This window comes from Meleagris gallopavo, chromosome 10, assembly GCF_000146605.3.
Source record: "Meleagris gallopavo isolate NT-WF06-2002-E0010 breed Aviagen turkey brand Nicholas breeding stock chromosome 10, Turkey_5.1, whole genome shotgun sequence".
NCBI lineage: Eukaryota > Metazoa > Chordata > Aves > Galliformes > Phasianidae > Meleagris > Meleagris gallopavo.
The window spans coordinates 12,470,748-12,496,489 of NC_015020.2; the positions used below are offsets into that span (position 1 = coordinate 12,470,748).

Consider the following 25,742-nt stretch of genomic DNA (forward strand, 5'->3'; position numbering starts at 1 on the left):
GGGGATGCTCTACGAGGGGCTCTGGAACCACAGGACCCCATTCATCTCTTTGGGATCACACTGCCCAACTTTGTGGCGTTGACTCTTTGGGGTGTGGATGGTGCCCGGCCCCTTTGTTTATCCCTGAGGATCTCTGGTTTGTCTCTGGCTGAGCTTCAGTAATTGAAGGAGACCCGTGCTTGAGTTATGGGTCTGCCTTTTGTTTTTTCCTAAGGTTATCCAGGAGGGTTTGGTTCCCCACAAAAGGGCATGTGGAAGCACCTAGCGTTTCCAGCCAGCTTTCGTTGTGTGCTATTGATTGCCTCTACAATGGAGAGGGTTTCTGATAGGCCATGGAATATTCCACCCGATGGAGCGTTGTGTCGTGGGGGCTTCTATTCCTCTCCCCCACGTTGGTCCTCGTGCATCCGAGGTGTGGAGCTGCTGTGTGATGCTGTTTGTGGTGCCTTTGGGCCGCTTGTTCGTATCTAGCATCATCCCAGTGGGGTCCTGTGGACTCAGAGTAGGGCTTGGGGGGAAAATTCTCCATCTGAGAGGGCTTCACTTGTTGAGAAGCTATCCAAGAAGGCATGAAAGAACCATAGAATCAGAGCATCGTTTGAGTTGGACTGTGGTTCTCTGAAGATGCCGTTCCCAATGGGGAATGATCCCACTCTACTTGGGGGGGACACGGGATGTGCTCCCACACCTCTCCAAAGTGCTGCGTTTCAGCCCCATTGTTCCACTCTGCGATCCCAGGTGGAGCACCCTGTGGCCATTGCACGTGGAGCAGTTTGGGTGGACTCACCTGGGCTTTGGGTGCTGGGCATGGTGCTGTCAGAAGGGACAGCTGAATGCTTTGTGGCCAAAGTGCTGCCGTGGGATTGGATCTGGGGGCCCAGCTGCTCTGCTTTGGTGTGATCATCCCCAAACCTTGCCTGGAAGGTGGTGTTTGGAACGGCCAAGTGTGGTAGAGGCCTTTCCAGAAATGGAGATGCTTCTCCAGCTTGAGCAGCACTGCTGAGCTTGGCCATGGGCAGAATCACCTCTACAAGCACTGCTCCTTTGTGGGTCCACTCTAGGGCTGCACCCAAAACCAGCAGCAAAGCATTAGCGAGGTCGGAGTGCTCCCTGTTCTGCTGCCTCTTTCTCCCTGCAGCCGCATCACCCCACACTGCATCCTAGTGAGGTGAAATATTCATCGGGGCTCTGTTACCCGTGTTCTACTGAAAGCACATTTCATGCTTCATTTGCTGGCGAGGCTGAGAGGCTTCGTGATGTGATTCCCCTGTGACGGCTCTGAAAAGCGACCGTGGATAGGATCGTGGAGTCTCCCTTAAAGAGAGTGAGGGGAGAGGTCAGAGGGCCTTAATGCTGCAGGATGGAGGCCCTATTGTGATACTGATGCTCTGGCAATGGGTATCCAGCTTCCGGCTTCCCCCTGGAGCTCAGCATCCCCCATGAGGAATAGAAGGAAGCGCAGACCCGATGCTGCTTTGGGGTTTGGTTCCCGTTGCTCTGGGGATGGCAGCGTCGCTCTGTCTGCCCCATGCTTTTGGGGAGGGGATGGTGCCCAGCTGCTGGCTGTAGTACTGCTGCACGTGGGAGGCTGCTTCCCTGTATTGCTGGGGGAATGCAATTAGACCTTAATGAGTCATTACAACAAACCTCTGTTTATGCTCCCAGCAAAGATGCTGGGGGCTGCTGACAGCCGGGCAGCAGCGCTTGCATCATGCACAGGGAGAGGCTGTGCGCCCTTCGCAGCCCCTTCTCCATGCAGAAGGGCCACGGGTGTTACAGTGGGGTTATAGCTGCTGCCAGCCCTCGGAGTGCTTCTGGGGAGTGGCAGCAGTCAGAGAGTTACCTGCTGCCTGCTGCAGCCCTGGCTTGGGCTGCTGGTTCCTTCCACATGGTGGCTTATGGATGTGGTGCCCTCTTCTAAACCATGCCCTGGGTGAGTGGGCAGAGGTCCCACATGTCCCTGAGCTCCCTTCTCAAAGCCTTGTCCCGCAGCCCCCTTTCCCTTGCCCCACCCAACTGTGCGATGCTCCATTTTGTTACCCCTTAACGATCTTTGCTAATTGAATCCCTCTGGCTCCCTGGCACGTTGTAGGGCAGGAAGGTGCCTGGGGACATTTGGAACATCCCTGTTCCACAGCCACTGCCCTGTAGGATGCACACCGGTTGTTCTGGCTCAGAGGGTGAGAAATAAACCCGGGTCTGAGCTTCCTTTGGTGGAAGTGGTGAGAAAAGTGGATGGGATCTGAGATCGCAGGGGGATGGAATGTGCCTGCAGACATTGCACACAGGTCCCCGTCCCCCTGCACTCCAATGCTCTGGTGCTGGAGGCCACTCTGCTTAGTTGGAGCCTTCTAAGCTTTTCCTATTCTATGGTTTTCTATGTTGCTCATTTCTTCTGGTACTTGCAATTGATCCATTTACCCATCTGCTGCGTGTGCTCAGGAATTGTTCCCTTCCCACTGAAACTCTGGGACATTTGGGAACTGCCCAGCCCCACCAGACACCGGTGGGTCCCCACAGCTGCTTCCCAACCCTGTGCCCATCACATCCCTCCCACGAGGCCACTCAGGGTGGCCCCAGTGGGACAGGGAGAAGCACCGGGGTCTCTCTTACCAGGGTTATCTTTGGGCTCCCACCCACCGCTGCGGCCCCTCAGGGTGCTCAGCCCACCCCGGCGCTGTTCTGTTCCAATTAGGCCCTGTGAGAGGATGGATGCTGGTGAGGCCACGGCCGCTAATTCACCAGGCAGACAGCTCATTGAATTAACCCAGGCTGCAGAGCGGGGCTGAGCCACCCGCACACAGCCCCACGTCTGTCCGTCTGCCCCACATGGGGCTGATCCGCTGCTGCTGCCGTGCGGGTGCAGGGATGGGTGTGCAACAAAACAGACTGGGGCCGTCCAGACTGGAGAAAGCACTGGCACGCATTGACCCACACCAGCAAAGGTAATGTGCTGCCCTGCTAGCTGTGCGCGTCCGGCACGGACGTCATTGAAGGGAAATAAATATAGCAGCCGCTCGCTCCAGAGCCGCTGCTCAGGCTGTAAGTTTGTGCTGCCGCACGGCATCAATTAAAGAAAATGGATCTCTGCGCCAAGCAGCCCCACGCCTGGCTGCGGGGTCAGCCTGCTTCATCCCCACTGGGGACAGTGGGATGGTACGGGGCAGGGAGGGCCCCAAGGGTGTGGACAGACGTGTCCCCGTCCCTCTCCATGTAGCACTTGGTGGCTCTGTGGGGTGTCCCCGAGCCATCCAGGGTGCCGTGTGGCTGTCACAGAGCGTGCTGTCCCTATTGTTAGCTCCGTGCGGGCGTGCTGATGGATGGCTCTATCAGCTGGCTGGTGGGTATATCGATTTCTGGAGTTTTTTTTCATTTTTTCCCCCTGTTTTGTGTGTGAGAGTGGCTCGAGAAAGGAAGTAAATCCAAACCATCCTTCTGGCTTTGCACTGTGCCTTTCTGAGTGCTGGAAATCAATGTGTGGCTGCTGGCAAACCACGCTGGGATGAGTTTTTGGGGCTTTTCCCGCTGCTCGGGCAGAGGAGCAGGTTGGCAGCTGTGATCTGGAAGCTGCCACCTCTCCGCATCAATTAGGGTCGTGTGGCTGAAGGGTAATTAGATCTGCTCAGCTGCGAGCCGCCAGCGCTTGGGTCCTATCAATTAGCGGCTCACAGAGGGCTGCTGATGGGACAAGATGGCAACGGGGATGGCAGGCGTAGGGCTGAGCTGATGGCTTCTTCTCCTCCTTGTCCCCGCTCCCAGGGCCGCAGGCATCTCCCCAGGGCCATGCAGAGCTGCCACCCCCCCCCAACCGTCCCGGGGCCGGCATGACCGCCAGCGGCCACCGCATCCCTGGGTAAGTGCCAGTCAGGGACGTGGGGTCAGAACGGTGACGCTTTGGTGGTGACTGTCCCCACGTTCTGCCTTTCAGAGTTTGATGGAGAATCGGTCGGATGACAGCAGGAACTGTTGTCATCACCGGGGGAATCCTAGCGACAGTGATCCTACTGTGCATCATTGCTGTGCTCTGCTACTGTAGGCTACAGGTGAGCGTGGGGACATCCCTTGCGCCGGGGCTGCAGGAGGGGCTGGGGGGCTTTGTGCCCGTGCTGGGCAGGGTGAGGCTGCCCGACTGCCTCCCACAGGAATCTGAGGAGCTGCAGTGCTTGCTCACTTAGGTGTAGGCTTGGCTGGATTTGCAATACCGGATGAAGAGCTTTTGGGTTGCTTTTTTTTTTTTTCCTTCCTATAAATTAGACGAGGAAGCTTTCAACAGCGGCTGCCTACAACCTCTTTAAAAGTTAATGCCGAGTCTGTGCCATGCAGCAACGTGCTGGAAAGCACAGAGGCTACTGGGGGGGTGGCATCCCCAGATCCCTTCCCCATGCAGATCTCACTGTGAAGGGAGGGGACACATTCCCCTGCTGGCCCCCACCTGCTCCTGGCTGGGTCTCACCCTGCTGCCCTCAGGTCCCAGCCCGCTGGAGCCGAGCAGGCAGCTCCAGCAGTGGGGAACTCCAGCAGCTCATGGGGCTGAGAAGCTGTCCCACTCCTGCTCCAGCGCTTTTCTCACTTCTTTAATTTGTATTAATTTGTTAGTAGAGTCAACACTGGTCTTGCTCAAACCGGAGTTATAGAACCATAGAGTCATTAAGATTGAGGAGGACCGCTGAGATCACCAGGTCCGAGCCCAACCCATCCCCACCACTGACCGTGTCCCTCAGTGCCACATCTACCCTTAGGTTATGTGTCCCAGGTGGTGCCTGGGGCTGCCCCGTGCTCACCTACCCCATCCTTCTCCGCAGTACTACTGCTGCAAGAAAGATGACCCCAATGAAGAAGAGGAGGAGGAGGAGGAAGAAGAGGAAGAGTCCGACCTTCCCACGCACTCACACCCCGGCACGTGCAACGCCTGTAGCTCCCGCATGGCGGACGGGCAGGGCAGTCCCACACCCATCCCCGAGCTCAACCAGCACGGGGCCCACCCCCGCTGCCCCACCTGCTCCCCGTACGGCTCCCCGTTCTACATACGGACCCCCGACATGGTGCGCAATGGGGGTGAGCGCGTGGCCTACGCGCCCGCCTGCTACCCCGAGATGGGGCCGCCCGTCGGCCTGCAGGGCTTCCCGCTGAGCCGGCACAGCTTCCGCGAGGGCTTCCCCCCATCCAGAGCCATCAGCACAGAGGTGTGACCCCCGCCACGCACCCCGCTCGAGGGATGGGGCTGTCAGCTTGCAGATAGTGGGGGTCGTGCAGGGAGAGCCCGAGGGCAGCGTGGCTCTCCTGATGGAGGGGAGTGGCAGAGCCTCACGGGTCACCGTGGAGGAGGTTATCCAGACGGCGACCTCTGCACCTACAAGTGTAATTATTACTCTATCTCCTGAAGGAACTTGTCTAATGAGGGCTATGTACAGTACAAACTAATTTCATTGCTCCCCAGAGCGGCGCCTTTGGTGTCCTCCATCTCCAGCTGAGGCTGTGCCCACGTCCCCTGCACGCAGGATGGGGATGGGAAACACAGTGCAGTGGGAATGGGGGTCTGGGGCCATCCTGCTCCCCCTGGTCGCAGCACCGCTGTCAGCAGCTCACGTTGTGCTGGGGACTAACACAGGGCTCAGCTTCGCCCACTGCAGCCTGTGCTGCAGTTGTAGGAGAGGATCTGGATCACTGCGAGGGGACGCGAAGACCGTTCGCCCGTGGCAACGAGCACAGGCAGATCTCTCTGCGGCCAAAGCCCCCACTTTGACTGCTCACAAGCTTTCTTAGGAGCGATTTTAACTTGGGCCCATAAGTGACCGAGGTTTTGCTTACAAGAATTGCACCGCCAGATGACTGCAGTGTGATCACCTCAAAGCCCTGCCCAGACCCCATCCAGAAGGATGCTGGTTTAGAATCGCTTTGGCTTGCAGCAGCAGAGCCCACCAGCTTGCATCCCCTCCTTTGTGAGGAGCTCCAATGGAGCACAATTTCCCCCTTCACTTTGGGAAGAAGACCCGAGCCAGACCCAGCAGTTGTGTGACAACAGCTCAGCCAACAGCTCCATCTGCGGAATGAAGATGGGAAAGTTCCTTCCTCCTCCACAAATCCAATTAGGTGAAAAATGACCAAAAGGACATCTCCATCGTCCACGGGCACTTCCATAGCAACAGCGCAGCACTGCTCCCCGCTTGCAGCAGGGAGGAGGGATGCGGCCAGCCCACAGGTGCTGCCAGGAGCAACAGCAGGAAATGCTTGCCTTGCCCTTGCAATACTGGGTAGAACTGCTCCAAAGTACAAGTGGGGTATTCTTTCACCACCACCATTTGGAGATTGGCCATCTGAAGGATTTGGACCAAAGAGTCTTGATTTCCCCACTCAAGCATGAGTGAAGGAGGTCTCGTGGAGGTAAACACTGTGTCAGACTCAGATGTCTGTTAGTAGGCAGTAGGCTAACTGACACACTGGACCTGCTGTTGGTTTGGCACCTCTACTCAAACAACCCAAAGAAAAGGAGCCGGATGAAAGCCAAAAATGATGATGGTCTTTGCAATCCAGACACCATGCCCCAGCATGCATCTTACACAGCGTATGAGCAAACATTATTCACCGTCTCCCCCATCTCTGGGCCAGAAAGATCTTGTGTTTCTATTATGCTGAGACTCAGTCTAGCTGCACCTCTTTTACAGTCTCCTTCCATTCTCCAGACAGCAATAGCAGGTCTTTTCGTGTCCTTTCACAATAAGGGCAGGCAGGACGAAAGAAGAGAGTTAGCAGCAGCAATGCTCTGAGGATCCCACTGGCTGATAGCACCTGGCTCCCGTCCAATTCTCTTCCCTGATAATATCATCTCTCTGTTTTTCTTGGCTAACTCAGCAAATGCTGTCCTTTCCCACTAGAGCATCTGCTCGGCTTGGTCTCCATCCCGCTTGGAGCCACACAAAGTTAATGTCACAGCATGATTGCTACGGGCATGGCCATTCCCACTGCCCAACTCTACCTCTTGGCATGAAGCAAGGCTTCCCCACCTTGCAGTCCCCAGGGGAGAGAATATGGGGTTCTGCTTCTACAGGTCACCTCTCTGGTGAAAGCAACCATATCATCATGTGCAAATGAAGTATGACCTGTCACCAGCTGACGAGGTGAGGCAGCTCCAAGGTAGATGGATGGCCGAAGGTGAGCGTCACCCTCACAGCCAGCACAAAACCCTGGGCCTGGCAGCTGCAGATGGACGGGTGAGTCTGAAAGGGCAGGGAACAGAGACACAGCTGTGGGTTGTAAGGTTTGGGTGGTGGAGGAACGGGACAGGGTAGGGGCAGGCATCTCAGATTTTTTCCACTTCAGATTTCCTCTGTTATTATTCTCTGTCTTTGTTGCTCAGCTATGGGTCCAAATTCCATGTCAGAAATAAATGAGGACTTTGAAATACAAAACAGGAGTGATTTCTCTTCTTTTGGCAGGCAACACAAAATGGAGTTCATCCAGAGCTGCCCTGCAAGCTGTCCTGATGCTAAGATTTCTCTACCCCCCCCCCCACCTGCTCCTGTTTGTTTCTCTTCTCACCCTCCTCCTCCCTTGCCCCCCCGGCCTAGGTGCATGCATCCCCAAAACACAGTTGATGGTTTAGCTCTTTATTGTGACACAGAATTTTTTTGGCTGTGTTTGGAAATTGCCCATGCAGCAGAACAATCTGCAGGGCAGAACGGGGTGACTGCAGCCTGTGCCCTGCTGCGGGCTGGCTCTGTGCCCCACCGCCTCCAACCAGAGCACTCCGGAGGCGACTGACAGCAGGGACAGGCTCTCCCAACTCACTTCTCAGTAGCTTTCTAGGAATTGGTGGTTTGTCTTCAGTAAAATCCTCTTGGTGGAGAGGGAACAGTGATGACTAAGCCCTAGGAGTCCTTTCTCACTGAGCAGGCTGGTCTACAGGGACTGGCTCCACGGCCAAGCCAAGTGAGGTGGCTTCAAGTGGTAAAGTCTGGCTCAGGGGGGCTCATGGCCCTGAACTCGGAAAGGAACTACAGCCTGGCAGCATTCACGGTGACTTGAGGCGACACGACCGGCAGCAAGCCTTCCTGTAGTACCAGTGAGAGCACAGCTTCACCTTCAGCACAAGCACGCAGTTGGCCGTCGCTTTGTCTTCACAGTCATCTTCTGGGGAGCAGAAGCAACCACAGAAGGGGTTACAAAGCAAACATGCTTCCCCAAGCTGTGAGAGCTGGAGGGAGCGAAGGGTTCCCAGGGCTCCTCCTCCTCCCTGCCCTCCCAGTCTCACCTGGGGCCTCTGTGGGGCACGGCTGGAGCTGACACGCCTGCCTGCCTTCTGGTTTGGAAGCAAGGTTACAGCCCTGGGCCAGCGCTTCCCCCTGGTAGCACTTCACCTCGCGCAGTCGCACGCCAGCACCACACGTCTTGCTGCACTGTCAGGATCGAGGGAGAGGAGAGAGAGCATGAGAGGTGGGTTTTTATTGAGGTATAGGTCCCGAGCTCTTTCTTCCACTGAGACCTGGCAGTCTGTGCTTGGGAGACTGCTCTCGAGGAGGTTTGGGTCAGATCTAAGCCCAAACTCAGGCTCTTCTCCGGTTGCTTGAAGAGAGCCTCTCTAAGCTGGGGCAGGGTGAGGGAGGAGGTTGCTTTCTGCTTTTTAATGCAGCTCAGAGTTGGCTTTGCTTTGAAGGCTGGTGCTGTTTTAGAAGATGGACAAAATGGCAGCTTCGCCTCCCCCCCCATTCACTAAACGCTAACTAAAGCAATCAAAAGGACAGACCATCAACTCCTGGCAGAGGAGACATGATTGCATCACCTGCAGTGGTGCATGCTTTTGCCTGAGGCAATAATCCACGAGCTCTAAGGTTTTCTCCAGCTGCTGTGGGCCAGTCCTTCCTCTTGCTGCCTGGTCTGCTAAAAAAGCAGAGCTCGTGATCCCACCCAGACCCTCAGTAGACTGAACTGCTGGAAATTCTCACTGCAGGTCACACTCTACCACCCAGGATTAGCTCTTCTCCCACTTCCCCGCCACGCTGAGCCGTACCTGAGACCAGGATGTAGTGAACCAGGTTGAACACGGCCTCATGAAGCAGGCAGCTTGCTCCTCAGGCTTCTGTGCAACCTCACAGCGCTTCTCAGGGTACTCCCTGTACACCCCATTCTCCAGCCCTGCACACAGGACAACCCGGGTCTTCGTCCCTCGTCCGCAGCTGGCATCACACTGGGAAGTAGAACATAAACTGCTGCTCTGCTGTAGAGCTTCAGGTAAGGTGACATCCTGCTCAGAACGAGCTGAATGTATGTGCTAACACCAGGCTGATGGAGGTAGTGCTGCCAGGGTCACGGGAGCAAGGGGTGCCTGCAAGGGAGCTGAATTCCTCTGGAATGGGGACAGGAGATGGTTATGTGTTCAACTAGCATGGAGGATGCTGAATTGAGCCTGGCTGGCCTGAGAGTAGCTCCCACAAGGGACCTGGAGCAGCCAAGGTAAGGCTGTAAGAGGCTGTTTCTGTCTTATTTTATATATCTCTATGTCCTAAAAGACCACGTAGCATTTGTGCAGTAATCTACATCCTGGAGTACTGACAAGCTCTGTGAGGGCTCAAGGGGACCAAGCTGGTGCACTGCAGGAGATGTGCGTGGACAAGTACCCAAGCTCAGCCCAAAGCTATGCAGGCACAGATGGGAGGGATCCACCTCTCAGGACAACACTGAGAGAAGCAGGCAGTGGGAGGCAGAATCTCATTCTAGCTGTGTTCCCTGGTGTCTTGGGCAGCACTTACCAGCGTGAGACTTTACTGCTTAGTGCCCTTCTTCACAGTGCCAGGGCCAGCACAGCTGGCTCACATCCCTTCTGAGTCATCCTGCAAACAGCTCACCCGCAGCTGAACAGCTGAGAGAGCACAGCAAAGAAGCTGGCACAGGCAAAAGAGGGGAGCCCAGCTGGCCCTTCAGAGGTCAGATGAGTTTAATCACTCAGGCACAGCTCAAAAACTGCACTGCAGCATTGGGTGTGACCTACACCACAGGACAGAGCAGGAAAGGGCTACAGGAGTGCCATGGGTCCCTAGCTGTAAATGATTTCTGCTCATTACTTGTGCTGGAGGGACTTCCAGCTGAATGCAGTCAGCAGCTAGGAAGGCTAGAAAAAGGATTCCTTAGAAGCCCTCCTTCGTGCTCCGTGAATGCCTGTCTTTCTCTGGACTTTACAAGGCAAAGCTCAAACCCCACAGGTATGTCATGATGTTTCTCTCTGGGTGCTCTGAGATTTGGACCAGCTTGTAATAGAAGCCTCTCTAGCAACACAAGGCAAGCAGGCTGGCAGCAATTGCTAGCTTAATAGAACAGGGCCCCTGGGCTATGTAAATGCTCTTGGGCTGGAGGTGACTCCCAGGGCAGGGGCCTGGGCTGAGGCCTTACCTCTGGCTCTTATTAACTGGAGATGCAGTTGGTTTTTCTAGGGCTTTCTCTTTGGCAGCGAGACCAAAACCTTGGGGGTGTAAGTGCAGATTCTGGATGGGGCTCTGCTGAGGTGCCTGCACTGCCAGGTGGGAGCCAGAAGTGGGAGAGGAGGAGGACTTCCTTAGGACACTGCTGCCTTCCCAGAGACCTCTATTGGAGGGCCACAAGTGCCACAGACTGGGGTATGGTGGGGACAAGCTGGGGTATTTTCCTCTTCCCTCTTTTTGGAAGGAGCAACAATGCAGCTGGTGGTCACACTGTACAACTTCGCTCCAGCAAGGGAGCCAAGTGCCCATCGTCTCCTGTGGGATGCAGTGGGAAGGAGGGCTGAGGACGGAGGGCTGGGCTTGGCTTTACCTGATCCCACTCCTGCTCCACCCAGTGTGCAGGGCAGTCCTTGTCTCCACACGGATGGATGGCCAGGGGCTTGGCAGCTGGGTCACACTGTGTGTCAGAGATCACCTTGCCCTCCAGGTTGCGACAGGCGACGAAACGGCTTATGCGTCCCTCACCACACGAACCTGAGCACTTGGAGGAATAAAGGGCATTTAGACACACCAGGGAGGTGGAGGGGCCTATGGTCAGCAGTGAGAGTCTGGAGCCCTGGATCTGCGGCTGTGGTACTTGATCCCAAGGGTCTTTAGAGGTGTTGGAGAAACGTGGAAATGTGGCAGTGAGGGACATGGTTTGGTGGGCATGGATGATGGGTTTATGCTTGGATTAGATGATCTTAGAGATCATTTCCAACCTTAATGATTCTATGATTCTAAGTTCCAGTTAGGTCTGAATGAGCTCCATTCAATAATTTGAGGAGCTCTTGGTACCTGGAGAATGGAGCTCCCTGACCAGATGCACCTCCAAAGACCCTTGGACTTCACCACTCCCTGGGCAGTCTGTGCCAGTGCCTCACCACTCTTACTGAGAAGAAATATTTCCTAATACCCAACCTGACCCTCCCTTGGTGCTGAGGCCATCCCATCCCCTCCTGTCACTGTTACCTGGGAGCAGAGGCCAACCCCACCTCACCACAGCCTCCTTTCAGTTACAGAGAGCAGTGAGGTCTCCCCTGAGCTCCTCTTCTCCACACTGCCCCATCCCATTCCCTCAGCTGATCCCCATCACGCTGTGCTCCACACCCCACACAGCTCCCTGCCCTTCTCTGGACATGCTCCAGCAATTCAATGTCTTTCTTGTGAAGGGCCCAAAATTGAACACAGAACTCAAGTGCTGAGTACAGGGGGATGATCCCTCCCTGCTACTGCTGGCTGCACTACTGCTGATACAAGCCAGGATGCTGCTGGCTTTCTTGGCCACCTGGGCACACCGTTGGCTCAAAAATGTACGTTATCACTATTTCTCTAGCTTCTGCCAGAGGAAAGCCAACAGTGAGCAGCAGCGTAACTGCTCATCTGCTCCCTCCTGCCAGCCCTGTGCCCTCAGAAGTGGGGGCATGGAGGAGCAGCCCCTCTGCACTCACCGGGCCCCAGTCGGAAGCGGTCCAGCGGCGGTCGCAGGGCGGCCCTGTGCACTCCTTCTCACTGCTGGGCTTCTGGGACTCATCGCAGAGGGCTGCTTCCACCGAGCAGCGCACCTCCCTCCTCATCGTCCCCTGGCTGCCGCATCGGGCTGAGCACTGCAATGACACCGAGTTGGATTCCAAAGCAGAGCACAAGAGGAACAAGCACAGGCGTTTTCCTCCTGCTGCACTGGTGGAGAGGAGAAGGGCCCCAGCAGGGAAGGAGAAAAGTGAGTAAAGGTGAGCGTGCAGTCAGGCAGGGCTTCCTCAGCGCTCACCGGAGGGAAGCACCCAGCATCTGTCATTTTCCTTCAGACCCCAGCTCATCCTTGGATGCAGAGCTCCCCCGATGCCTACCTCAGACCACTCTGAAAGCTCCCACTGGGGTCCGCAGGCCTTGTTCTTGCAGCCTTTCCTCTCTATGGGCCTGGCCAGCCCAGCTGACTCGCAGAGGTCATCGTAAACAGAGCTGTCGAAGCCTGGAGCCAGCATCTTCCAGCAGCGCACGGTGCGGTACTGGTAGCCCTCACCACAGGTCCTGGAGCACTCACTCCACCGGCTCGTTTCCCACCTCCACAAGCAGTCCCCAGGAGAGAAAGCACAAAGCAAAACCCACGTAAGTGACCTGGGGATAGAGGGTGGCTGGGGAGTGTTCATCTGCCTGGGACTCCCTGACCCACTAACTGCTGCTATGAATCTGCTCATCAGGTGTAGGTCTGTGGTAATGGAAAAACAACTTTGTGCTTAGCAGGTAATTTAGACACAGAAAATTCCTTCCCTCTTTTCACTTACATGAGGATGCACAGGTTTAGCTGTTTAAGTACATCTTCCAGACCAGAAATGGCTGCGTACTGTGAGCAGGAAATGATCCTTTCAAAGATGTGTATTCCCCAGGGGGAGCAGATGTCATTTCCACTCACCTAGGCTGGCAGTCTCTGCCTGTACAAAATTCATGTGTAGGTTCTGGTCGGGTCAGGGCATCGCAGTACGCTTCGTCCACTTCCACTCCGTCGTACCGTACACACATTGCATAGGAGGCACTGATACCTGCTGGACAACCAAGATCTTGTCTAGGTCAGGCTCCACCAGAACCAAAAGCCTCCCCTAGCTATTAGAAAATCACTGAAGAGCATTCACTGCCTCTGAAAGTCTACCTGTAATTTAAAAGTACCGGTAGCCAAAAAGGTCCTGCCAAGATCAGTTGCTTTGGCAAGGCTTGAACTGATAAAAGCCTCCAGACAAAAGTCAGCCAGATGCTCTGAATAGCTCTGCTTCTCTTCCTGGACTCCGAGTGTTGGCACATAAACCTCTCCTAAACTCTCAAATAAACTGATGCTAAAACTCACCCTACAAACTACAGAAATTTTGCACCTCTGAATGATTGCACCTCTGTTACAAAAGTCAGTAGCTTCAAGATGCCATTCTAAGACCAATGGAATTTGAAAATGTGTTTTGATGGGAAAACAGCACATCCTTCCTCTTTAGATACCAAAAAAGAGGGAATCAAATAGCAAAGAAAGTGGAGGCTGCTGAGTGGATTCCAACTACAGAAGTCACCAGGACAAAAGCAGTCTTCAAAGTAAGCACTGGGTCTTTACCTACCTGAAGTGCAGGTGGAGCTGCAGGGGGCATAAGCTGAGACCTTCCACCGATACATGTCAGCCAAGCTGATGTCATCGTGGCCCACGGGGCTCACATCAAACTCGTTGCTGCAGAGAGAGGAGGAGGCAGGAAATAAAGACATAAAATTGCTGTGGACATAAATTATACTGTATTTTCTCCTTTTCTCCAGGCTGCCCAGAGCCACATCCAGCCTGGCCTTGAATGCCTCCAGGGATGGGGAAACCACCTCCTATATTCAGCTAGTAAGACTGTGAACAGCCATAGCCCCACAGGTCCTTCAGAACACATTTAAATGGATCTCTCTGAGGCAAAGGAACACAACGTATGTTCCAGAAGCTCCGTGTTGGACCATGAGCTGTGCCAAACGCTATTTGGAAGACACATCGTTGCTCAAGCACCTACAACAGATACCACGGAGAGTTGCTGGCAAATGGAGACATCAAGGACAGCAGTGAGACTACCAGAGGACTGGTTCACCCCTCCCTCCCCAGCCAACCATGCTCCTGTTTTGCCCAGGAAACCAAGTGCCACCTTTCAGTGCCGGGGGCCCGCAGAGGCTCTGCCTGGCTGACGTCCACCGTTGTGCTGGTACCCAGCAGAGAGCTCTCCACAGATGCCATCACACTGTAGTTGCTCGCTTTCCCCTGTCTCCCAGCAAACATCTCCACCTTCAAGTCCTGCAGTGAGTTCTTACGGGACGGCGCTTTGTGGAGACCCTGTGGCCACCGGGCAGCTGTTTCAGCCCATAGTCCTGCTGTGCTGTTCCTCTGGGCCAGCCTGGCAGCCAGGTACTGCAGCTCCCTGCAGAAGGCAGCGTGGTGCTGGTCCTGGTGGCACAACCTCCTGAAGAGCCGAAGCCTGGAGGATGCGACGCGGCTGTTCTCCGACAGCTCAGACCTCCTCATGCTGTAGGGTACAGCTGTGCTGATGGAAATCTGGTTGAATTTGAGGGCTGGAGGAAGAATATCGGGATGTGATAACTATCTTGCACACCTTATACTTCAGCATGTGGTTTAGTGGTGCCTGGTAAGGCAAAAAACACTGAGTATTTGGCCTCAAAGCCCTAAGTTGCCATCAGGTTGCATCAACAGGCTTTAATTATCCTGAGCAATCCCATACCTGCCCCGTGGCCCAGGAGTTGCATTAAAGCTCAGACCTATGCTGTAGGTGCACTTCACTCCTAGTCCTGCCCCTTAACTGTTCGGCTTTCTCACACAGATCTCAGATTTGCTCCCCTTCCTGCAAGGAGCAACCAGCTGCACTCTGACAGTCTCCACCCCTGCTATTAACCATCCTTTTTCCCCGTCTGCCTGATGGAAAAGCCACCCTACATTTCAAGTGAACCAACGTGGAATGTCCCAGTGCCCCTTTTCAATGAATTAAGGCTTGGAAGAAAATGGAAAAAAAAAAAGCAACCAACCCAATTCTGTTTCTTCACCAATTGCTGCTGCTTCCTCTCCTTCTTCCTCTCCTGCTGTGTTTGCGTGGTAGACCTGTCTTATGTGGAACTCATACTTCTCCTTTTCTTCACCTTGTTCCCAGCCCCAGCCCCGAGGGTGATTAGTGGAGTTGGTGTGGAAGAAGTGTGGATGGATGAAGCCTAAATCTTCATGCCTATCTTTTAGAGGAAGCTGTTTGTTGGTGTCATCTGGTGACAGGGAAAGCCGTGTGACATTGGAGTCCTTGGCAGCTCTGAAATTGGCTGGAACAGGATGGCTCTGGCTGGTCTCTACTGGGTGATGATAACGAGGTCTGTCTACAGCAGGGGCTGCAGTTCGGAGAGGTGGTGGTGTCCGTGGTACAGTGTAGTCATAAGTTATGTGTGGCATTTTCCCATTAAAGTTATAGTACTGGAGGAAACAGGGAAGGAAAACAAAACCTGTTTTATTCTAAGGGCACGTATTTCTTCTAATAGCTTTGTGACAGATGTTAAGAGAAGATAGCATCCTCTTAAACCCAAGAGGAAACCCCACAAGGCAATATCTGGCTTCCTCAGCCACAGGGTTGGTATGACAACAAAATTAGGAAGCAGCTTGTCTGAGGGAGGCTCACAGTTTGGGTCAGGCAAGACAGGAAGGGCTAGAAGTACCTCTTCACATACCATGGCATTCAGGGACTGGTTAGTGGGCCCGTGAGCTATGATGTACTCCAGCCCATCTGAATTCAGACTCGAAGGCCGCCTGTACTTGAAGATCGTGCCAGCTACCCTGAAGTTCTGGGGGTTGTCAATGGCAGAGTTGCCGTTGAAGAAGAAATGCCCGTATTCGTCAGCGAGTGCTTCAAAGGAAAAAAGAGACAAATGTGATGCTCCGTGCAGAGTGCTGAGGCTGTGCTGGCACTAAGGAAAGCAAACCCTGTGCCACCCAGGAGGAAATGCTCACAGGGATGGCTCAGGTGTCCTCCCACCGCCCAGGCAGCTGAGCTGGGACCTCCACACCCCGCCAGACCCCCTGCTTACCCAGGATGTTTTCTGTCTTCCTGCGCTCCATGATGAGGATGTCCATGGCACCGGCAGGGATGCTGGTGATGAACACGTAACCTGAGGAGCAGGAACAGGAGGTGAAGAAACTCCAAGGATGGAACAGAAAAGTGCTCATAGGCAAAGCATCTCGTGGGATAGGTGTGCACGTAGGAGGGCAGCGCTACCCCTAGCAGGATGTTAAGGACATAAGCATGTTGTGCCAAGCTGTGAGCTCTAATCCCAGCTCCCTTCTGAAATCCCTTTGCAAATGACCGCTGCAGGTCTCTAAGGCTTAGTTCGATCACTGCTGGGTTTGAAGTCAGAAAGGAATTCCGTGAGCTTAATAGTGTGGCTGTGGGTGCATGAATGAATGTGCTTTCAAGCTTTTCCTCACAAGAGCACATAAAAAGCTTACTATTGATCAGCATTGGTGCTGAAGGGTGCAGGGAGAAGACTGTAGGTCCCTACAGCTCCCGACTCAACAGAATTTGTCTCAAGAGGAGCATAAAGATTGACCTTTAAATGGGTAGGAAGTAAAAGGCTCTTAACGTTGTGGGGCTTTGCCAGCTTGCCTTTCCTGTCAGAAAGTCTGTTGATTGTTTTTTTCCATCCTGTAAGATTTTATGAGGCCTGGAATGGAAGGCCAAGACTGTCTGTGTGCTTCTAGAGAGGTTAGCACTATTACCATGCCCTGGAAAGGAGCCAGAATACTTCTCTGGTCCAGCGTCTGTGGAGAATGAGGTAGACTAGTGGAACAATAGCAGTGTAAAACGATGTTCCAAAACATCCTCAAACCACAGTTAATTAATTACTAATGAGTATACCACAGTCTGTTCCTTCTTGGTGGAGGAATGGGCCATGAGGTTGCAAGAGATGAACCATTAATCTCAGCCCAGTTTCAGAGGGACTGTCCCTCAGCTGCATCAGCCACAGGACTGGGGAAAGCTGGAGACGAAGTGCAGGCTGAAACAAATGCTGTGACCCTCATCAGAGGAGCCTAATCTTCCAGTGAACACCTAGCACAAATAAAAGAAGATTCATTGACCTTTTCACATCATCTGAGGTGCGCGAGATGCCAAAATCAATAGGAACAAAGAGATCCCCAGCTGCCTCCTACGGTGAAGATGTGAAAGAAAACCTTGCTGGCCTGATTTACAGCATATCATACCCAATCTCCTCTGATAAATCCAAAAGGATAAATTGTTGGTATTTAAGCACGGGTGGCACTCTTCAGCTTTTTCCACCAAGCAGCTGGGAAACTCCTACCCTCATTCAAACCAGTGACCCTTCATGCCAGTTGGTGGTAAGAAGTAGCAGGTGAAGTCTCTGGACTGTGGTAGCAGGGAGTACCTATCTGTGAGATTGCCTTTCGGAAGCTGCCTGAGACACGGTGACAAGTGCTGCCGTCCCCTCCACACACCCTGCATCTGTCCATCGTCCGGGCCGAATACAGGCTTCCATCACACCCCACTGGCTGCAAGGAACAGAACAAAAATAAAGTGTCTCTTAGGGGACAGTGTCTTTTCAAGGTGATGCTACCTTATTCTTTAGGAGAGCTAAAGAATAGGTGTGGATGCGGGGTAGTTTGTGACCATGTGCACTGTGCTCCCGAACCTGGGGCAGGGTCTCATGTGTAGGTGCAGGAAATAAGATTCAGAAAGTCTGTTTCCATTTATTCAGTCTCCCATCTCTTGGCAAAGCCTTCTCACTGTAATAGTGATGTACAGCATCATCTTCCAGGAGACGCTGCATCAAAGGCAGGCAGGCTGCTTGAGGTTTTAAGACACCTCTCTCTAACACTCCACACACACATCCTTTACCCTTATTCTACAAGAGAAAAAACCCAATCTTTTTCAGTTTGGCTATGAACACAGACCTGCAATCCTAGTCTTCTCTGTGCTGGGAGAAAAGTTCTGTTACCCGCTGTGAATGTGGATGTATCCAACTCCTTTTGTGTGAGTCCCTCTGCTCTGCTCTAGCCCACAGGATTACAGTGAATGTAATCACTCTTGCCAAGCCTTGGTTTCACCCATCTGCTGGGACCCCTGGCTTCACAGTAACTAGGCAGTTCAACAAGGCATTTATACCACTGGTTTCTGTACTATTTCCTTCCAGAGCCTCACCTCACACTTCCCATTGATGCAGACCCCTTGGTAGGTCCTGTCCTTGCAGGAGGTACCATCCTGGGCTCGGGCCATCAGCTGCCTCTCTCCATTCCGCGTGGTGCACTGGAGGTCACACGGCTTGTTGGAGATGCTGGTGTAGTCATCTGAAGGGACAAAGGCAGACCAAGGGGATGGGCAGTGAGGGAGGGGACTTTCCCTTTATCCACACTGCTGGTTTGATATCATCTTAGATGTTCCTGCTTCTCGAGATGAACTGCAAGGCTACAGACCTTGTGGTAGTAAAGGGATCGTGGTATGAGGCTGCACCTGGGGCCACACATAGAAGTGCTTCTTGATGGCAAAACCTCTCCCCTTTGCAGTGCCATCCCCCTGTGCCAGATATGGGAATCCACATCAGCAGATCCCAAGCCACACATAAATACACAGGAGCAAGTACGACCCACAAGAGAGGTACTGACAGTGGGGCTGTGGCCAGCTGCACCCCTTCCAGCTGAGCAATGGAAGTTAGAGGTGCAGATGTTCTGTGTTCCCTTGGCAGCTAATGGAAAAACAGGCAGGTCCAGAAAGGCAGACATATCTCAGGGGAGCTGAATCTGGGCCTCGAGGGCCATCTGGCAACTCGTGTGAAGCAATTTATCTCCTCTGTGTAGGAAATGGACGGCCATCCTGTTCAGAATAACCCACCGCCATCCCAGTGGGAAGCATGCTGGATGACAGAGGTGGCTGAAACGGTAGGAGGCACACACAGACTGAACACCCACTCTGCCAAGCTGACTGTTGGTGAGTCAAGACACCTGAGAGATGCCTGTGCGCTGTGTCTGCTCACCAGCACATTCTGACATAGGATCCATGCCAGTGTGAGAAGAGGCCTGGCTGGCTGGGGTGGTTCTGTGAAGAGAGGGAATGATTTCTCCAAAGCAGGGAGCATAGGGAAGCACTTCTGGATCAGCCAGGAGCATCCATCCCTCGCCCCTGGGTCCTCCTCCTGTGTCTGAGAAAATCCTGCAGGTGTTTTCTCACCCTGATCCTTTGTGTGAAGCTGTGAAAACCCACCTGGATAGAGGGGCATCCAGTGGTAGTACCGCTTCCCAAAGGCTTTGGCATTGAAACTGGAGCACTGCTGTTGTTTGAAGCTTGCTGTGTTGGCTGGGCAGGGCTATGGAGGGAATAAATGTGATCAAAAGCTCCCTATGTCGCAGCCTTGGTTGTGACAGCTGCTTGGCCCTGCTGCATCCTTGGAGGATGAAAATGCCCTGTCCACCCTGGAAGGAATCAGTGATGGACTTTGATGTGCAGTAATACAGGCAGAAAGGCCAGGCTTCCATCGCCTCAGACAGCTGTATTTAACAGTACTGCAAAATCTACTTCCAGCAAAGGGAAAAACATACCAGAAAAACTTCTTCCTCCCCCCACCCCACGACAAATGTGTTCTATATCCTTCTCCCCCACCTGTCAGACCCAGAGAGGAGAGCCCAACTCCCATGTTTTCAAAGGCACTCTGGCAACTTCCCAGGAGTGCACCGTGCCTCTTATCTGCACTCCTCTGCCAGACCCTCACTGCTGGTGCTCCTGCATTTGCTGGTCCAACCTCGCATCCCCCAGTAAGGACCAGTCAGTGCTGGAAGCAGTTCTCACCTGCTGCTGGCACAGTTGGTAGTGCTTGGCTTGGCCAACACACATGGTGCTGTTTGTTCCCTGGGGCATCTGGAGCCTGCAAAGCAGAACGTGTGAAAGCAGAAATAAGCTAGAGGTCTGCAAAGCACAAAGAAATCAAGGATAATAGAAAAGTCAGGGTGCGATTTTATCAGAGTAAGGTTTTCAGGATTTACACTAGTCAACGTCTCCTCTGAAAGGTATTTTCAGTGCTGTTAGCTTTGGAGTGTGATTCTAGGCTACTCTCGTTATGGAGCAGTTTGAGTGGATGGGAAACAACTGAAGTATTTCCATGGCTGTGTCTGCCCAGACATCTCTGAGCTGCAAAAGGGTTGGTGTGACAAAAGGGCAGTGGGGCTTGATGATCCACCATTTCCACAGAAGCACCTACGATTTGGAAGTGAGCTGGGGAATTGATTTCAGAATTCACTGAGCAGCATGCAGAGAGATGGCACCTCTCATGGGTACTGAACACCTTTCAAGACTAGCAAAAGAGGTTTGGTGATGAATATCTCAGCAAGTGATGCTTTAGTTCTGGCCAGCAGCACTTGTCCAAGGGATACTGAAGTTCTCGACTAATGCAAAAGCTAAAAAAATTCCTGAAAGCTGAGAAGATGCAGGGAGAAAGGTCGAGGTTACAGATGGGAACTTCACTGTGTAATGAAGAACCACGTTCAAGCTGGACTGCTCAGATGCACTGCAGCTATTCCTGCAGAGCAACAATTTATACAATGTTGGTAGAGCCTAAATTCACATCACAAGGCTTCAAAATTGCCATCTCTTTCAGCTGAAGCAGGGGCAGCCTGCAGACTCCAGCAAAAATTGTTTCACAGGGCATGGCTGGCTCGTACTTAAGCTGCCCTGCTGAAAGCTGCAGGAGCCTTTTGGCTGGGTTTGATGTCAAGCAGAGGCAGAGACATGGCAAGCCTTGTTAATGGGGAGGCGGTGCCCAGACGGACGGCGTGTCACCACATCTGTACCCTTACTATGCTGCCAACCAGCCCACATAAAAGAAATTTTCTTCTGGAGGAGGCAGAGCAGGTGGGGGGCCCTTGTCTGAGCTTCCTGCCCTCAGGAGTGCAGTCACGCAGAAGGGAAAGAGGCTGAGCAGCCCCAGTGGTGTGCCGTGCAGTACGATGCTGGCTCTTGTTAGCAGCTCGGGCTGGCGAGGTGCCTGATGAGGGCTGGGGGAGCATAGTAAGTGAGGTGAGGTGATCCAGAGGGAACAGCTGGGTCCCCACGAACCCTGTTTGACCAATTCCAGGACTGTAATAGCTGCAGGGGACAAATGGAGGTTGGGGCACCGTGGAGAATGCACGCTGGGACCCACCGCTGCCGCAGGCAGTGCCGCTCCCGGGACATCACGCCTCCGCCGCAGGATCGTGAGCAGGTGGACCACGAGCTCCACTCTCCCCACCACTTGGTAACTTCTTCATCCCAGGGGCCAGTTCCATCTGCTGCCTCACTACTGTCCTGACAGAAACAGAGAACGGTTAGCTGGGGAACCTGGCGGCCTAACTCCAGAGGATGGACGGATGGATGGATGCCTCTGGGATCTCGTGGCATGGAGAAGGGCTGCTGGGCATGACATGCGTGGCACTTAGTCTGGCTGCAGCCCGAGCTGCGAGCTCACTGCCAGCCCAGCTTAGCCACGCCAGCAGCCCACAGCCCAGCTGCCAGCCAGCACTGAGCAGCAGGAAGGCTGCGGTGCCTGGCTGCGGGGAAGGGGGTGGGGGGAAGCATCTGTCCTTTGGCAGAGCTGTAATCGCAGGGAATAAACTCTTCTTTGTGCATAAGTCGGCTCAGGTCCAAGTTCCTCACCCTGCGACTGTCACAAAAGTCATTTTCAAGAGTGCTTCAGAACCAGAGCCTCTCACAGGCTGTCTCAGCACAGCTTTGCTGGCCTCTCCGTGCTCAGCAGTGGACTTTCTCCCTCACCCAGCATGCTTTGCTGGGGCCAATCCTTTAAATTTGGCAAACCTGAGCTCTCCCAGCCCTACATGATCACGACAGCAAGCTGCTGTTGACTGCACCTCTGAGATTCCCAGCAGGTGAGCGTATGTTTCAGTAATATCTTCTCTTGCGATGTTTTTCCTGCTGTGTGATGCCCTAAAAGCTCCAGGGACTTTTGCAAATTGTGTGCAGGAGCAAATTTGCTGTTTACTGCAACACAGCTGTGAGCAGAGAGTTAAATGCAGCAAAGAGCTTACCGTGGGGCAGTGACTAGAAGTGATTTAGCCAGCTGAAAATGCTGACGGTGTATCAGTAGTAGCAGAAGAGAACAAATAATTTTTGTGTGTGTATTGTCTGTGTAGCATCTCTTATGTTACACTGAGGGCATGGGGAGGCTGTATCAGTGCTACTCGTAGCAAAACCCGCTGATTGTGGCAGTCTAATAGTCCTGGTGGGAAGAAGCGGTCTGCAAAACGTAATTGATGGATGTGAAAGAAAGCTCAGCAGTCTGCTGAGCTAGGTTCACTATTTTGGTTGACTGCCTCTTGGCTCGATGCTCTTTTATGGTGTAATAAAGCCAAAGTGTTCTTCATCTCGCAGTGTAATTCCTGCCTGAGCATTTGTTTCTATAGCATCTGCCAACAGCATCCTCTGGGCAGAGGAGATGCAGAGGAGCTGATTCGGGGTTAGAATTCAGCATGGTCGAGGTGCACATAGTGACCATACTGCCCATGGAGTGTGTTAAAAGTAACCTGCTCTGCAAGAAAAGCACCACACCACCTGATGCTTTACCCTTTTGTGATTACAAAAGCTGATGGTGAACACAGTGCAACCAAATTCCTTGCAACATGGGTGTGCTGGCTGGATGTGCTTCTCTGACAGAGAGCAAGTGCTGTGGGAAAATGAAGTGTAAAAGAAACAAGTAGATTTTTAGCAAGACCTTTCCTTCTGCTGCCAGATGCTCATTTCAACCCGCGTCCTACTATGGTTTCTGTCTGACTGCACACGATCAGACTGCAGGTGGAAATGCTGGCTATGCAGCTTCCGTGGTTACAAAGAGAAACGAAAGGCTGTATTTTCAGTTCAGATCTCCCCCTGACCCCTGCGATAAGCATCTCCAGGCCTGCGGAGGAAGCGCCCTTCACAGCTGCTGGGAAGGAGAGGACAATGATTTATCTGTCTGTGCAAAGAGCTCAGTGCAAAGCAGTCTCTCAGGAGCTGGAGCATCAATCACAGCTGGCCCCTTTCCACGTGACTGAGTGGCCACAGAACACCAAGGGGTGCACAGACTGCCCAGGGGGAGGCGTGTGGGCCAGAAGTGGCAATATTTACCCAGCCCTTCATCAGGCTTTGCCCCACTCCATCCCTCTGGGCTCTGCTGCAGCTCAAGCAGTGACAGCAGTTTTCAAATGAAATGTGTTCCTCTACCTCTGTAAGCCCCTGTTCCTGCTTCCTCAATCAATCACACACTAAACAGATTGATTTGGCTCTCAGGTTTTCCATGACCAAGCACTCTTGCCAGCCCTTGCCCAGCAGCACTTATTTATCTGTGTAAGCAAGGACAGTGCTGAGCTGCAGCCTTTGCCAGCGAGGCTCATGGTGTGACAGCAGCTGAGTCCTCAGCCCTGAGATGTGGAGGTGAAACTCAGGTGCGTGCAGCTGGTTCCAATCTGGGCTGACTTTGCTGTATTGTCAGAAATAAATCTGTGCTAACCATGACACACAAATGGCTCTTGTTTGTAATTAGTGATACTTGCATTTTCCAAATTTCCAGATAATAAATTAAGGCTTGTGGGATAGACTCCAGATTAGATAAGCTCCCAGCTTCAGTTTTCCAAGCCCCTCAGCAGACCCCAAGAGTTACTTCTGGCCAAGCAGACTTCTCCCCCTCCGTTCCTTGGAGAAAGAGAGCCAAGGGGCTTTAAAACAACACCTCTGCAGTCTCCTGTTTGTGGGAGACATCGAACTGCTCTACCTTGTGCCATGCTGCAGAACCATGCATGGAGCAGACTAGAAACTGTGGGGCAGGAGGTGGGCGTAGGTGCAGGATCTGTAAGGCTGGCTCTGCCTGGGCTTGGATATGGAAGGAGGGTCAGGTACAGTTCCTCAGCTGATGAGAAATGTTAAGGGCTAGAAATCACATCAGCAGAAATGACAGGCCACCGTGCAGCTCAGCCAGGTGCTCTCCTCAAGAATTCCCCTGGAGGCACTTGTGGCTTGGCATGCAGGCTATACAGCTGCAGCTCTTCCTCTCTGAGGCTAACCACGGTATTCCTGTGCCTCAACACCTACACGGGAGGCTGTGCACATGCTCTGGTGAGGGCTGCCCTCCTGTCCCCTTGCTCAGGGGTGAGCAGAGCCTACAGTGACGCTGGGGAACTTTTCCAAGATTTTCCAATATTGCTGTCTCTAAGCCAGCATCACTGAAAGCTTTTCCTGCCTACCCAAAGGCTCAGCAGCTGTTTCCCTTCTACCCCCCACCAGAGCCAGACAAAGGCTGCCACAAACAACTGCTTCAGCTCCCTAAAGAAGGGAGGGCCCAGGCTGACATCCTATCAGTTTTCCAGGCGGTCTTTCTGAAGAACAGAAAGGATAAAATAAACCCTCTAATGATTCTCTGTTGCGTGTCAGATCAATTCCAAGCTACAATGGGTTTCCCAGAAACCTGGGAATAATGGCAATTAGTGTGTCATTGGCTCAGTGTCCCACACTGCGCACTGAATCCTGGGACTCATTAAGCCCGTGTCTCAGGGGTTAGAAATCTTTCTAGGAAGAGACAAAACAAAACCCTGTTAGTTCCCCTTAGTGGAGAAGCTTGCAGGGGTATGCTCTGTTGCAGTGTGATGTGCCTTAGGGCCCTGTGCACCACTGCAGGGCACAAGGAGCTCTCATAGGACAAAAACAGCAGCTGAAAAAGAACTAAATTCTGAACAGCCCTTTTCTGAGGTCATTAACTGCATGTCCTCTACAGAAATCCACAATCCCTCACCTAAGGGCTTCTCTCTATGGCAAACTGTGCTACTTGCTTGAGATACTAAACAGCTTCAGATGTCCTAATGCCTCAAACTGCCTGCAGATGTTATCTTGTGCTCCTGGAAATGAACGGCCGTGTTCAGCCCCCAGGTCTGGGTGCTCTGTGTTGTGCTCTGATCAAAGCTGTGGCTGAAAAAAAACAACTGTGTTTTCAATTTTGTCCCTTCCTTCCCCCAGAAAAGAGAACTTTGATGCACCGTTGACCATCCTGCTGCGAAGGGAAATAGGAAAGGAACACGGGGTGTGCATGAGGAATCCCTACCATCTGCTTTTTTAGAGGCACTGCATTCAGAGAGCTTGGTGCAGGGAGGAATTTGCTTATCTAGGGACTGAGGCTCTCTGTGGCATTCTCTGCATGCATGTTGCAGAAAATGCAAGCAGCAGGTTAATCCCTTAATGACCACTGCATTCACAGCCTGCTCTGTGCGGGGTGAAGGAGTGCACATCTGGCAGGCTGACCCTGGGAAGCAGAGCAGAGCAGGCTGAACGTGTGCGAGGCTGCAAATGCGGCGGGAGCAGCACACTGGGGCTTGAACCCAAAGGCAACCACAGCTTAGGTGACACTGCTGCTCAAAGCTGGGGTGCACAGAGCCACAGAATGGCTCAGGTTGGGAGGGACCTCAAAGATCACCCACCCGCCCCTGCCACGGGCTGGCTGCCCCCAGCTCAGGCTGCCCAGGGCCCATCCGTGGCCCGAGGCACCTCCAAGGACGGCGCACCCACAGCTCTGGGCAGCAATACCGGCTCCTCACCGCTCTGAGCGAAGAATTTCCCCCTACCATCTCACCTCAATCTCCTCTCGCAGCAAAAAGCCGTCCCCCCTTCCCCCCAAGTCCTATCGGCAGCAAAGCAGGTAAGAGACGGCGCGACCCCACCTCAGTCACGGCTTTGTGCGGGGAGCAGCGCATCGCTCAGACCTCTCCTGCGAGCCGGGGGGCTCGGCTCCCCCCGCAGC

At 53.3% G+C, this 25,742-nt stretch overlaps 2 protein-coding genes across 6 annotated transcripts; one reads left to right on the forward strand and one right to left on the reverse strand.

Annotated features, from left to right (window-relative positions):
* The first annotated feature begins 3,667 nt into the window (after nt 1-3,667).
* On the forward strand, nt 3,668-7,509 carry FAM163A (family with sequence similarity 163 member A). The gene is made up of 3 exons (XM_010715782.3): nt 3,668-3,853; nt 3,929-4,043; nt 4,803-7,509. The coding sequence occupies exons 2-3, from the start codon at nt 3,951-3,953 to the stop codon at nt 5,187-5,189; spliced, it is 480 nt and encodes a 159-aa protein (XP_010714084.1). The 5' UTR covers nt 3,668-3,853; nt 3,929-3,950; the 3' UTR covers nt 5,190-7,509.
* A 79-nt stretch (nt 7,510-7,588) lies between these two features.
* LOC100544972 (ADAMTS-like protein 2) lies at nt 7,589-21,630 on the reverse strand. 5 transcript variants are annotated; one of them, XM_010715785.3, is made up of 17 exons: nt 21,132-21,630; nt 19,784-19,859; nt 19,202-19,304; nt 18,146-18,291; nt 17,373-17,496; nt 16,020-16,100; nt 15,663-15,838; nt 14,982-15,411; nt 14,093-14,513; nt 13,541-13,647; nt 12,859-12,985; nt 12,296-12,509; nt 11,900-12,055; nt 10,780-10,950; nt 9,005-9,181; nt 8,249-8,393; nt 7,589-8,127 (listed from the first exon to the last, which is right to left on the reverse strand). In XM_010715785.3, exons 1-17 carry the CDS (start codon nt 21,365-21,367, stop codon nt 8,009-8,011), a joined length of 3,009 nt encoding a protein of 1,002 aa, XP_010714087.1. In that variant the 5' UTR covers nt 21,368-21,630; the 3' UTR covers nt 7,589-8,008. The 5 variants fall into 5 exon arrangements, 4 of the variants coding, with proteins under 4 accessions (XP_010714087.1, XP_010714085.1, XP_031410692.1 ...); XM_010715783.3 differs by having other exon boundaries at nt 12,859-12,988; XR_794611.3 differs by having other exon boundaries at nt 7,989-8,127; nt 8,249-8,388; nt 12,859-12,988.
* Between the last annotated feature and the right edge of the window lie 4,112 nt (nt 21,631-25,742).